This window comes from Heptranchias perlo, chromosome 20 (genome assembly GCF_035084215.1).
Source record: "Heptranchias perlo isolate sHepPer1 chromosome 20, sHepPer1.hap1, whole genome shotgun sequence".
NCBI classification, from domain to species: domain Eukaryota; kingdom Metazoa; phylum Chordata; class Chondrichthyes; order Hexanchiformes; family Hexanchidae; genus Heptranchias; species Heptranchias perlo.
The window spans coordinates 30,512,096-30,526,920 of record NC_090344.1 but is presented as its reverse complement, the minus strand read 5'-3'; the positions used below and the strand labels follow the sequence as shown (position 1 = coordinate 30,526,920).

General features: G+C 46.3%; 1 protein-coding gene and 1 non-coding gene across 2 annotated transcripts in view; one reads left to right on the top strand and one right to left on the bottom strand.

Annotated features, from left to right (window-relative positions):
- Positions 1-1,803: 1,803 nt before the first annotated feature.
- LOC137336011 (zinc finger protein 850-like) overlaps positions 1,804-14,825 on the top strand; it is a 99,063-nt gene continuing 86,041 nt past the window's right edge. Inside the window, 2 exon segments of the mRNA XM_068001515.1 lie at positions 1,804-2,137; positions 2,226-3,967. Of these exon segments, the coding sequence (XP_067857616.1) occupies positions 2,672-3,967 (1,296 nt within the window). The 5' untranslated portion in view covers positions 1,804-2,137; positions 2,226-2,671.
- Positions 8,438-8,530, bottom strand: trnay-gua (transfer RNA tyrosine (anticodon GUA)). The gene is made up of 2 exons: positions 8,494-8,530; positions 8,438-8,473 (listed from the first exon to the last, which is right to left on the bottom strand). It is a non-coding gene; the product is annotated as a tRNA-Tyr (tRNA).

The following is a 14,825-nucleotide window of genomic DNA, read 5'->3' as shown; positions in this document are numbered from 1 at the left end:
AGAGAATTGCAAAGATTCACAACCCCCCTGGGAGAAGAACTTCCTCCTCATTTCCGTCTCAAACGAGCGACCCCTTATTCTGAGACTATGCCCCCTAGTTTTAGATTCCCCCATGAGGGGTAACAACCTCTCAGCATCTCCTCTCATTCTTCTAAACTCCAATGATTATAGACCCAACCTGATCAATCTTTCCTCATAAGACAACCCTTCCATCCCCGGAATCAACCGAGTGAACCTTCTCTGGACTGCCTCCAATGCAATATGCCCTTCCTTAAATAAGGTCACCAGAACTGTACGCAGTACTCCAGATGTGGTTTCACCAGCACCCTGTACAGTTGTAGCATGACTTCCCTGCTTTTATAGTCCATCCTTCTAGAAGTAAAGGCCAATATTCCGTTTGCCTTCTGGATTACCTGCTGCACTTTTATGTTGACTTTTTATGTTTCATGTACGAGGACACCCAGATCCCTCTGTACTGCAGCATTTTGAAGTATTTCTCCATTCAAATAATATTTTGCTTTTTTATTTTTCCTCCCAAAGTGGATGACTTCACATTATAGTCCATCTACCAAATTTTTGCCCATCCGCTTAACCTGTCAATATCTCTTTACAGACACTTTGAGTCCTTATCGCAACTTGCTTTTCCACCTATCTTTGTATCATCAACAAATTTGGCCACAAGACACTCTGTTCCTTCATCCAAGCCATTAATATATATTGTAAATAGTTGAGACCCCAGCACTGATCCCTGCGGCACCCCACACGTTACAGGAAATTCCTAGAAATTCCTGCTGCTCCTATTGGTCCGGATCTCTCCTTAATCACCAGGGCCGGGTTGATGGTGAAACTGACGGTCCTGAGTTGCAGTTGGAAAATAAACATTAATTGAACCCGTCAGTTGCAACAATAAAACGAAATTAATTAAAGTTACCGAAAACATTTTTTTCTGGATTTCACCAAAGTGGGGGGGGGGGCTTCTATGCTGTGTGTTTGTGCCGGTTTAAATGGCACGAAGGGCTGGGGTTTCAGTTCATTTTCTAATCCTTGGTCCAAATGCGCTCTCCTTGCTTCCAATGTCTTTGCTTTTCGGCAACATATTACGAGATAAGCAATGGCGGCGGCATCACCCAGCATGCAGCGCGGTACAGATTGTGCCCTATCTGAATCAGTGGAGCACAGCGCGCAGGCGCAGTAGTGACTCATTATCGGGCAGTGTGTCCTGAGCATGCGCGGTCAGTCGAGGCTGCGGGAGGAGCGCGTTCGGTGCAGGTGAGAGGATCGGAGCAAGAGGATCAATAAACCCCGGGGCCCGGGTCCGGGCTCAGGCCCAGGCTCAGGCTTTACAAACCCCGAGTGCGGCCCCAGACCCGAATATAAAACAGTGAACATTATCCCCCCTCACTACCCGCCGGTTTCCGGTTTCTCCCGTTTCGCTCCGGACCAACTCTCAACAAAAGGCCGCGGCCCCGCGCATGCGCGGTGTAAACTGGGAATTCTCAGGGAGCGTCTGTAAATGAAGGAGAAATGGTGATCGGTCAGGGAGCGTCTGTAAATGAAGGAGAAATGGTGATCGGTCAGGGAGCGTCTGTAAATGAAGGTGATCTCTGTACCTTCAGTCATCCAGGGAGCTCCAGCCGTTCCTTTTCTTCTCGTGGGGATCAGTCTGCTCTGTACCTGAACCCACTCCTCCTTCAAGGCCTCCCATTGTTCAATTACTGTTTTGTTGCCAATTTTTGATTCCAATCCACCTGGACAAGATCCCTTTTTAACTCACTGGAATTAGCCCTCCTCCAGTTAAGTATTTTCACATTTGACTGTCCCTTGTACTTTTCCATAACTGTTCTAAACCTAATGAAATTATGATCACTGCTGCCCCACTGAAACATGCTCCACCTGCCCCACTTCATTCTCCACACCGAGCCCACTGCTTCTCTCACGTTCACTCTCTCACGTTCACTCTCTCACATTCACTCTCTCACACTCACACTCTCACTCTCTCACATTCACTCTTTCACGCTCTCACGCTTTCACTCATTATATAAGGCCACTGAAAGATGATGCGATGGGTTTGGATTTCAGCACAGGGAGGAGGGAGAGTGTGTTGGACGGGGATTTACAGCTTTGAGGAATGAGAGAGGTAAGAATGTTCCATAGAAAGTAGAGTTATCTGAACTGAATTTCTATCCTGTACTTACAGTGATAATTTTTATAAACTCCTTTTACAGGGTATTTGAAGGGGAGGATTTGCAGAGGGAAACTCAAACCAAAGATCATGTCAAGATCTGACAGAATCACTCGATTCATGAGGACCTGAATATCATCGGCCTTTGAATGTGGAAGGAGAAATGTTTCTCTGTTCTGTCTGAGAGAAGATTTCAAACATCAGTGTGAGTGGAAAAGCACCGAGACACACACACCCGAGTGAGAGTGTTCCAGTGCACTGACTGTGGAAAGAGCTTTAACCAGTTACATAGTCTGAAAAAACATCGCACCATTCACAGTGGGGAGAAACCGTACACGTGTTCTGTGTGTGGACCTGGAGAGACACAAGGACACCCGGACCACGGAGAAACCGTGGAAATGTGGGGACTGTGGGAAGGGATTCAATTACCCATCAGAGCTGGAAACTCATCGACGCAGTCACACTGGGGAGAGGCCGTTCTCCTGCTCCATGTGTAAGAAGGGATTTACTCAGTCTTCCCACTTGCTGATACACCAGCGAGTTCACTCCGATGAGAGACCTTTTAAATGCTCTGACTGTGGGAAGAGTTTTAAAAGCATAAACAAACTTCTGAGACATCAACACAGTGACACTGGGAAGAGGCCGTTCATGTGCTCCGTGTGTAAGAAGAGATTTACTCAGTCATCCCACCTGCTGGCACACCGGCAAATTCACACTGGGGAGAGACCGTTCATCTGCTCCGTGTGTGGGAAGAGATTCACTCAGTCATCGCACCTTTTGTCACACCGGCGAGTTCACACTGGGGAGAGGCCGTTCTCCTGTTCCGTGTGTAAGAAGAGATTCACTCAGTCATCCACCCTGCTGATACACCAGCGAGTTCACACTGAAGAGAGGCCATTCTCCTGCTCTGTGTGTAAGAAGAGATTCACTCGGTCATCCCACCTTCTGTCACACCAGCGAGTTCACACAGAGGAGAGGCCGTTCTCCTGCTCTGTGTGCGGGAAGAGATTCACTCATTCATCCAACCTGCTGAGACACCAGCGAGTTCACTCTGATGAGAGACCTTTTAAATGTTCTGACTGTGAGAAGAGGTTTAAAAGCAAAAGGAATCTGCTGAGACACAAAATCGCTCACACTGGGGAGAGGCCGTTCTCCTGCTCCATGTGTAAGAAGAGATTCACTCGGTCATCCCACCTGCTGACACATCAGCGAGTTCACACTGGGGAGAGGCCGTTCACCTGCTCTGTGTGTAAGAAGCAATTTACTCATTCATCCAACCTGCTGAGACACCAGCAAGTTCACACTGATAAGAGACCTTTTAAATGTTCTGACTGTGGGAAGATGTTTAAAAGCAAAAGGAATCTGCGGACACACCAACGTACTCACACTGGGGAGAGGCCGTTCACCTGCTCCGTGTGAGGGAAGGGATTCACTATTTCATCCGAACTGCTGACGCACCAGCGAATTCACTGTGGGGAGAGACCTTTTAAATGTTCTGACTGTGAGATGAGCTCTAAAAGCAGATACGAACTGTGGAGACATCGACGCACTCACACTGGGGAGAGGCCGTTCACCTGCTCCGTGTGTAGGAAGAGATTTACTCGGTCATCCCACCTTCTGAGACACCAGCGAGTTCACTCTGATGAGAGACCGTTTAAATGTTCTGACTGTGAGAAGAGATATAAAAGCACAAATGATCTCCTGAAACACCAACACACTCACACTGGGGAGAGACTGTTCACCTGCTCCGTGTGCGGGAAGGGATTCACTCATTCATCCCACCTTCTGAGACATCAACTTGTTCACACTATTGAGTGACCTTTTAACTCAGTGACTGTGAGAAGAGCTTTAAAAGCAGAAATGAACTGCTGACACATCAACTCACGCCCATTGGGGAGAGACTGTTCACCTGCTCCGTGTGTGGGAAGGGATTCACTCAGTCATCACACGTGCTGAGACACCAGCGAGTTCACATATGACTGCAGGGGTTGGATTCTGCTGTTAATCCCATCCAGGACTGAACCATGTTCATTCTGACAGTTGGGGTTTGTTTCTGCTGATGTTAATAATCCCAATAACTGGGCTGGAGTTTAATATTCAAGATATCTGTAAAATAAATCAGCATTGTTTTAAACACCTTGTTGTAGATTTTAGTCTTTCCCACCTGAGTGTTTAGCATCACCTGACTGGAGCTCAGAAAGGACAATCTGGGGGGAGGATCGTCCGGTGGGAACAGAACTTCAGCCTGGACACAGTCCTTCAGGGCCACACTGAGAGGGGCAAACGGCACTTTGGTCTTTCTCATCTCTCTTCACTGACAGCAAAGTCACCGTGCGGCGTCCAGTCTAAAAATGACTGTGGTAATTATTCTATGGAGATTTCACCTGTTTGAGTGACAGTCCTGAGTCTACCATTTAAGGCAGGCGTTAACTCATTTAAAATAAACCTGTTAAAAATAAGTGAGTTAAAGTCTGCGTTAAAACAGCAGACGGAGGAGTTCACAGGAGCCTGTTAACTGCTGGTACAATTATACAACAGTCATTCGATCTCCAGATAAAGAAGGACCTGCAGTGTGTTTCCAGAATTCCCTGTTTTATTGCTGTGTGCGTGTTAGACACCAGGATCACTAAAAATACACGACCCGGACCATCCACAGGGTGGGGCGATCCCGACAGTTACTCTGGGATCACTCCTACTGTGGAACTCCACCACTGACCCTGCTGAAGTTTGCAGGCTCAGGGAGTGGGGCCTCCAGGAGTGGACTGTAAGAAAGCTGGGTTTCAGTATCCTGACAAATATATGTTGAGGTACCAGAGGAATCCTTACTAAGGAACCGTCTGGGGTTTTACCTCTCAGTGTGGGTCTCGGGGTGAATGATTCCCGACTCCCTGAACTGTCTTACATTTAACCCAGGTCGGAACAGGATCAATTCAGTTTACAGGAGAATTGGGACAAATATCACCCACAATCGAGGGAGACACATGCAGCCTTTTGAGAAGCTCAGAGATCTTTGGAAAAGAAGATGGTGCCCAATTGTGGGAATAATAGCAAACGTCTTTCCAGCGACGTCAGGAGTCAGAAGACCATTAAAGATGGTTTTAGGGCCACTGAAAGGCAGTTTGGGACAGATTCCCGGGTTATGGCAGAGCTGTTAAATGACTATTTCTCATCAGCCCACATTCCTGTGGATGATGCTCAGATTCCAGCTGTGGGATGTGCTGTCGACAATAACATCATAAATATTAAAATAGAAAGGGATGTCATCTTGGATAAAATATGAAATCTCAAAATACTTTGTGCTCCAGATCCAGATGATATCCACCCCCGGGTGTTTAAAGAGATGGGACGGGTGCTCTGTGAGCCCCTTGCCTGTATCTTCAACAGCTCAATAGAGTCAGGGATTGTCCCCTGAGATTGGAAGGTAGCTCACGTAGTTCCCATTTTCATTAAAGGGGACAAATCAGAGCCAGGGGAATGACAGGCCCATCAGTGTGACATCGATCTGAGGGAAGATGCTTGAAGGGATCCTAAGAGATGCTGTTTATGATCATGGGGAAAGAGAAGGAGCCATTCGAGATACTCAACATGGCTTCTGGGAAAGAAGGTCGTGTCTCACAAACTTGCTTGAGTTTTTTGAAGAAGTTGCTGGGTTAGTGGATGAGGGTAATCCGGTTCACATTGTCTATCTCAGGGGTGTCAAACTCATTTCCTATGGTGAACCTGACCCGATATCATGACACTTGGCCTGGACCACATTCAGCAAAAGTTATTAAACTGGAAATAGATGAAGATGAACGACATTGTTACTTACGTACATTTAGTTGTTGTTTACTGCTGCTGCTGCTCCCGATACCTGGCGCCTCTGAGCTTGAACTATTGCACCAACATTTGGAGTAAATGACTGGCCTGAGGCCTGTCTTGGATAAAAACATGAGGACCACTTGTCATGACAGAACTGTGTGACCCAAACACTAACCGTGGAAGTGAATTCCACAGACTGCCTACTCCCAATGTAAAGAAGTTTCTCTTGACTACTGCTCTAAAACAGATAGCAGGGGTTAATTGTAGCGACTCACACTGTATAAGGTGGAAAGTGATATTCCACAAGGATTGGTTCTGGGACCACTGTTCACAATTCACATAAACAATTTGGTCTCGGGAATCGGAAGTACAATTTCAAAATTTACAGATGACACCAGATTGGCTGGGTGGGGTGGAGTTTAGATAATATTGATGAAGATTGCGACCAAATACAAAATGAATTGATAAACTTGTAAAATGGGTGTATAATTGGCCAATGAATTTTAATGCAGATGTTAGTGAAGTGGAGCATTTTGGTAGCAAGAATTTGGAAATTGTGCCCTGTATCCCCAAGTCCAAGTCATTAATGTATATCAAGAAAAGCAGTGGTCCCAGCACCGACCCCTGGGGAACACCACTGTACACCTCCCTCCATTCCGAAAAACAACCTTTCACCACTACTCTGTTTCCTGTTATTCAGCCAATTCTGTATCCATGCTGCTGCTGCCCCTTTTATTCCATGGGCTTCAATCTTGATGACAAGCCCATTATGCGGCACTTTATCAAACGCCTTTTGGAAGTCCATGCACACCACATCAACTGCATTGCCCTCATCGACCCTCTCTGTTACCTTCTCAAAAAACTGTATCAAGTTCGTTAAACACGATTTGCCTTTAACAAATCCGTGCTGGCTTTCCCTCATCCTTGTCCAAGTGACTGCTAATTCTATCCTGGATTATCATTGCTAGAACTTTCCCCACTACCGAGGTTAAACTGACTGGTCTGTAGACGCTGGGTTTTATCTTTCACTCTTTCTTGAACAAGGGTGTAACATTTGCAATTCTCCAGTCCTCTGGCATCACCCCCTTATCCATGGATGTTTGGAAGATTATGGCCAGTACCTCTACAATTTCCACCGTTACTTCCCTCACTAACCGAGGATGCATCCCATCCGGACCAGGTGACGTTTCTACTTTCAGTACAGCCAGCCTTTCAAGTACCTCCTCTTTATGAATTTTTAGCCAATCCAGTATCTCAACTACATCTTCCTTTACTGACATTCTGGCAGCATCTTCTTCCATGGTGAAGACAGATGGAAAGTATTTATTTAGTACCTCTGCCATGCTCACTGCCTCACAATGCTACTTCCTCACTATAATTGTGACTAGTGGTGCAATGGATAACGCATATGATTATGGATTAGAAAGCAAGAGGTTCGATTCCTACTTGGTTTGGGAATTTTTTTGCAAACTGTACATTATTTTATTGCTTTCAATACCTTGCAAACTGTCCAACTTGGTGGTGCTGCCTGGCTCCAGACCTGGTAAGTGCCTTCTTAGTGCAGCAAGCAGTGCATCAGTGTCATAATCTGAAGGTCCTGAATTCAATCTTCAGAGAAGGCATCAGGGATTATGAAGCTTTTTTTCCATCTCTCACCTCATCTTTCCATCTTTGCTGCAGAGCAAAATCAAGAACTTTTGCTGACTGCAGCCCATCAAAAGATGTTCTGCCCCTTGACCTCTCTGTACTCAAACACACAGTAAAGTTTAGGAAGTACATGGGCTATGGACTCGCTGACAACACTCTTCTTTCTGTATAATTGCACCAAGACAATCGGTGAGTGGAGAATATAATCAACGATCCCACTACTTCTCACATGCCAAGTGAGCGCTCTACCAGTTGAGCTAATTCCTCGTTTGCTGTTTGTAAATCGTCCTTCACAGTTCCCGCCTCGCATTCGCCTCCAAGCTGCTCCACGACCAGCAGAGAAATCTTGATTTGGGTTGCCGCTCCTTGAATATATTAAATACTTTGCTCCAATCGGCGGTGTCGAGCATCAGCAAGTGAGGAACAGCAGAATGGGAAGCCACAGTAATCATGAATGATGCTGAGAAGAGCCCGAGCCTTCGGAAGGAAGACGAGGTCACCGGAAAGCAACAGCCGCCCGAGCCTGAGGAGCAGCGTGAGCCCTGACTGACTGACTGATCGAAGACCTTTTTGCCTGAAATTGAGGGCGATTTGAAGTGTTGCTGCTCAAAGGCACTCCCTGCTGGTGAGCAGAGGGAAATGCTCGAGTGAAACAGCCGTGCTCGGGCAGAAACAGAAAGCTTTAAGGTTTGAGAAAGGAAAAGTGGTGTCCTGTGACTCAGTGGCAACATGTTAATCTGGGAGGTGCCTGTGAAGTTCAAAGAGCGACCTTGAGGTAATTGCTGCTTATTCCAAAAGCACACTCACTCCTTCGAGCCGGAATTGAACCAGCGACCTAAGGATTACTTCAATTGTTTAATTCACTACAGTCCTCCGCTCTACCAGCTGAGCTATCGAAGGGAAGTGATACAAAAGATTGTCTTTGGTGATTGTTCACCGTGCGCCTGTTGACATGTTCAGACTCGTGGAGTCCAGTGCTGATCGAAGACTTCTTTTGCCTGAAAGCGAGAGCTGAGTGTTTTGAAGTATTGCTGCTCAAAAGCACTCCCTGCTGGTGAGCAGAGGCAAAACAGCCGTGTTTGGGCAGACACAGAAAGTTTTAAAGTTTGAGAAAGGAAAAGAGGCGTCCTGTGCCTTCATGGCAACATGTTAATCTGCACGTTGCGTGTAAAGTTAAGAGAGCGACCTTGAACTCATTGCTGCTTATTGCAAAATCACGCGTTCTCCTTCGAGGAGGAATTGAACAAATGATGTAAGGGTGCCTTTGTCTTATTTTCCGCGACAGTCTTGTCACTCTGCCAGCTGAGATATCAATGGGAAGCAGCAAAAATGTTTCACTTTGGTGATTGTTCACCGTGCACCTTTGACACACCCGGACTCGTGGATTCCAGTGCTCATGACTGAGGCTGACTCGGTACCTGCTCATACCGCAGTGATGTGGGAGTGTGAGCTGCTCTGTGTTCTCCACAGCCTGGGCCAGTGACACAATGAATAATGTGACTGATTATTGATCTGGATATTGTGGGTTCAAGTTTACGGAGGGTGTAAAGTGGAAGGCCGGGCCTGGAGAGCATTGGAATAGTCGAGTCTAGAGATAAACAAAGGCACGGATGAGGGTTTCAGCAGCAGAACATCAATCTGGCAGTTGAGATTTGTTTCTGCTGATGTTAATAACCGCTATAACTGGGCTGAAATTCAATATTCTGGATCTATGTCAAATAAATCAACTTTATTTCAAACAGAATGGGTCAATTACTTGATGAATTCAAGGTAAGAGACTAATTGATGTCCTAATTACCGATTATTATGCCTTTTCTCCTTTCTCACTGTAGATTAATTCAGTTCTCATACCTTCAATTACTCTCATGGCCAAGTCCCAGTTCCCCGGTCCTTCCCGAGTGCCTCTCCCAGCCTTGGGATCCAGGGAAGGTATCGGTAATGTACCCGGGATCACTAAACACAAAACCCAGTCTGTGAATCACTTTCAGCTACTGGACTTATCGTGTGTCCCACAGCATCTCTCTCACCTTCGATGTGTGAATTAGAGCATCAGGCCTGGAAATCTCGTCTTCAATTTAAATCCACTCTGCAAATGTATTTAACAAAATACAAACAAGTAAACACATCACGGCCCAATAATCCAGCACTAAATTCAAAGGAGTAAGTCTGTTATCAAACTCCTTGAGTGGACAGAATAAAGAAAAATCCCAACTCTAAGATCCCCTCGAATCCTTTGCAAATACCTTACAAATCTTGACAATAATCAACAAGTCTAATTTAATGTTGATCTTCATCTTGATTGGGGTTGGAATACAGAAGTGATGCTTCAGTTGTAACGAACCTTGGTCAGACCCCATCTGGAGAACAGGGCACCGAACCGAGAGAGAGATCAATCGGCCTTGGGAAAGATACAGTGCAGATTCACCAGAATGACGCAGGGGTTAAAAGGATTAAATTATGAGGACGGGTTGCATAAACTTGGTTTTTATTCCAATGAGTTTAAAACATTGAGATGTGATCTCATCGAGATGTTTAAAATAATAAAGGGATTCAATAAGGTAGATACAGAGAAATGATTTAATCTGGAGGGGGAATCCTGAACAAGAGGGCATAAGAAATAGGAGCATGAGTGGGCCATACGGCCCCACGAGCCTGCTCTGCCATTCAGTAAGTACATGGCTGATCTTCTACCTTAACTCCACTTTCCTGCCTGATTCCTTGAGTCCTTCTGTGTCCAAAAATCTCTCGATCTCATTCTTGTATATATTCAACGTCTGAGCATCCACAGCCCTCTGGGGTAGAGAATTCCAAAAATTCACCACCTTCTGAGTGAAGAAATTTTTCCTTATCTCTGTCCTAAATGGCAGATCCCTTATCCTGAGACTATGCCTCCTAGTTCTCGACTCTCCAGCCAGGGGAAACAGCCTCTCAGCATCTACCCTGTCAAGCCCTCTAAGAATTTTAGACGTGTCAATTAGATCACCTCTCATTCTTCTAAATTCCAGAGATTATAGGGCCATTCTGTTCAATCTCTCCTCACACAACAACCATCTCATCCCAGGAATCAATCCAGTGAACCTTTGTGGCACCCCCTCGAAGGCAAGTATATCCTTCCTCCGGTAAGGAGACCAAAACTGTACACAGTACTCCAGGTGTGGTCTCACCAAAGCCCCATATAATTGCAGCAAGACTTCCTTACTCTTATACTCCAACCCCCTTGCAATAAAGGCCAACATACCATTTGCTTTCCGAATTGTTTGCTGTACCTGCATATTAACTTCATGTGATCCGTGTACAAGGACACCCAAAACCCTCTGAACAACAGCATTTCTTAGTCTCTCACCTTTTAAAAAAATATTCTGCTTTTCTATTCTTCCCACCAAAGTGAATAATTTCACATTTCCCCACATGATACTCCATCTGCCAACTTCTTGATAATCTTAACATTGGAGCGAGGTCATTTATGAGCAAAATAAGATAGTAATTTTTCACACAAATGGTGGTGGAAATCGTAAACTCACTTCCCCGAAAGGCTGTGGATGCTGGGGCTCGATTGAAATGTTCAATATTGAGATTGATGGGTTTGTGTTGTGTGAGGGTTGAAAGGGATCTGGAGCTTGAATCTGATCAACAAGCCTCCTGTCCGGCATCTTCTCAAACACTTTTTAACAATCCATCTTCACAACCTCCATTGCATTTGATCCCCACACTGTGTTATTCCCTCCAATAATCCCTGCTGTCTGTCCTGAATTAATCCATTTCATTCCCAATGTTGAAATCTTTGCTCCACCCACTCGGTTCCATCGGTTTTTCTCCACAACACAAAGGGCCAGTTTTCCCCAAGAGTTTCACACCAATCAGCTTTCAAAATGAGGCAGAGTTTCAGCCAATGAGGGAGATCCGGGCTCAGCCCCGCCCACTCGGTGCCGCAAGTCCCGCCCCTCACACACTCCCATTGGTTGGAGGACCAACCGCCCGCTCGGTCCTCCAGTCCCTCTGCGCTCTTCCTATTGGTCCGGAGCTCCCGTCAATCACCCGGGCAGTGTGAGCTGAGCATGCGCGGCGGGCGGGGAGTGAGGCCGAGATCGTGTCCGCAACAGGTGAGAGATGGGCGGGGGGAGCGGGTTAATAAACCCCGGGGGAGGGGGCGGGGGCTTCACAAACCCCGAGTGCGGCCCCGGGCCCGAATATCAAACAGTGAACATTCTCCTCTCTCTCTCTACACTCCGGGGGCTCCGGTTTAGATCAGACCCGAAACTCAACACACGGCCCGCGGCCTCCGAGCATGCGCAGAGTCAGCGTCAAACCTCGTGACTCATCGAATCAGGGAGCGTCTGTAAATGAAGGAGAAATGGTGATCGGTCAGGGAGCGTCTGTAAATGATGAAGAAATGGAGATCGGTCAGGGAGCGTCTGTAAATGAAGGAGAAATGGTGATCGGTCAGGGAGCGTCTGTAAATGAAGGAGAAATGGAGATCGGTCAGGGAGCGTCTGTAAATGAAGGAGAAATGGAGATCGGTCAGGGAGCGTCTGTAAATGAAGGAGAAATGGTGATCGGTCAGGGAGCGTCTGTAAATGAAGGAGAAATGGTAATCGGTCAGGGAGCGTCTGTAAATGAAGGAGAAATGGTGATCGGTCGGGGAGCGTCTGTTAATGAAGGAGAAATGGTGATCGGTCGGGGAGCGTCTATAAATGAAGGGGAAATGGTGATCGGTCAGGGAGCGTCTGTAAATGAAGGAGAAATGGTAATCGGTCAGGGAGTGTGTGTAAATGAAGGAGAAATGGTGATCGGTCAGGGAGAGTCTGCAAATGAAGCAGAAGTGGTGATCGGTCAGGGAGAGTCTGTAAATGAAGCAGAAGTGGTGATAAGGCAGGGAGCGTCTGTAAATGATGAAGAAATGGTGATTGGCTCCAAAAGAGTCTGTAAATGAAGGAGAAATGGTGATCGGTCAGGGAGCATCAGCAAATGAAGGATAAGTGGTGATCGGTCAGGGAGCATCTGCAAATAGATGATAAATGATGACAGATCAGGGAACGTCTGTAAATGAAAGCGAAATGGTGAAGGTCGGGGGAGTCTGTCGATGAATGAGAAGTGGTGATGGGTCAGGGAGCATCTGTAAATGAAGGAGAAATGGTGAATTTCAGGGCAAGTCTGTAAATGACGAAGAAAATGTGACGGCTCATAAAAACATAAGAAATAGGAGCAGGAGTAGGCCATACGCCCCCTTGAGCCTGCTCTGACATTCAATAAGATCAAGGCTGATCTTTGACCTCAACTCCACTTTCCTGCCCAATCCCCATATCCCTTGATTCCCTTAGAGTCCAAAAATCTATCAATCTCAGCCTTGCATATACTCAACGACTGTGCATCCACAGCCCTCTGAGGTAGAGAATTCCAAAGATTTACAACCCTCTCAGTGGTGAAATTCCTCCTCATCTCAGTCTTAAATGGCCGACCCCTTATCCTGAGACAATGCTCCTACTTCTACACTCTCCAGCCAGGGGAAACATCCTCTCAGTATCTACCCTCTCAAGCCCTCTCAGAATCTTACAAGTTTCAATGAGATCACCTCTCATTCTTAGAACCATAGAAAAGATACAGCACAGAAGGGGGTCATTCGGCCCATTGTGTCCACGCTGGCTCGAAGAACAACCAGGTGCCCATTCTAATCCCACCTTCCAGCACCCGGTCCGTAGCCCTGCAGCTTACAGCACTTTAGATGCAGGTCCAGGTACTTTTTAAAAAGAGTTGAGGGTCCCTGCCTCTACCACCAATTCGGGCAGCGGATTCCATACACCCACCACCCTCTGGGTAAAACAATTTTTCCTCGTGTCCCCTCTAATCCTTCCGCCAATCAGCTTAAATCTATTTCCTCTAGTTCTTGAACTCTCTGCTAGGGGAAACAGATACTTCCTGTCTACTCTATCTGGGCCCCTCATCATTTTGTACACGTCAATCAAGTCACCACTCAGCTTCATCTGCTCCAAGGAAAACAACACCAACCTATCCAATCTCTCCTCGTAGCTGCAATTTTCAAGCCCTGGCAACATTCTTGTAAATCTTCTCTGCACTCTCTCCAGAGCAATAACGTCCTTCCTGTAATGTGGTGACCAGAACTGCACACAATACTCCAGCTGTGGCCTTACCAGCGTTTTATACAGTTTATACAGTCATTACATCCGTGCTTTTGTATTCTATACCTCAGCTAATAACGGAGAGCATTCCGTATGCCTTCTTCACAACCTTATCTACCTGTACTGCCACCTTCAGGGACCTGTGCACATGCACTCCATGGTCTCTCACTTCCTCCACCCCTCTCAATATATTCCCGTTTACTGCGTATTCCCTTTTACTGTTTGCCCTCCCGAAGTGCATTGCCTCACACTTCTCCGGGTTGAACTCCATTTGCCACTTTTCCGCCCACTCCACCAACCCATTGATATCTTCCTGGAGTCGACAGCTACCCTCTTCACTATTAATTACACAGCCAATTTTTGTGTCATCTGCACATTTGCCAATCATGCTCCAGACATTCAAGTCCAAATCATTAAGATATACCACAAACAGCAGGGACCCAACACTGAGCCCTATGGCACACCACTGGAAACAGATTTCCATTCGCAAAGATATCCATCGACTTTTACCCTTTCTTTCCTGTTACTGAGCCAATTTTGGATCTAATTCACCACATTTCCCTTTATCCCATGGGCTTTTACCTTTCTGACCAGTCTGCCATGTGGGACCTTGTCAAATGCCTTGCTACAATCCATGGAGACAACATCCAACAGCACGACCCTCATCAATCCTCCTCGTCACTTCCTCAAATAATTTAATCAGATTTGTAAGGCATGACCTTCCCTGAACAAATCCATGCTGACTATCCCTGATTAAACTATCCCTTTCCAAGTGACAGTTTATCCGATCTCTCAGTATTGATTCTAATAGTTTGCCCACCACCGAGGTAAGACTGACCGGCCTATAATTGTTCGGTCTTTCCCTTGTACCCTTTTTAAACAATGGTCTTACGTTTCCAGTCTTCTGGTACCTCCCCTGTATCTAATGAGGATTGGAAAATGATCCTCAGAGCATCCGCTATTTCCTTCCTGGCTTCCTCCAATAGCCCACGAAACAATCCATCCGGCCCTGGTGACTTATCGACTTGCAAGGATTCCAGTCCCTCTAGTACTTCCTCTCT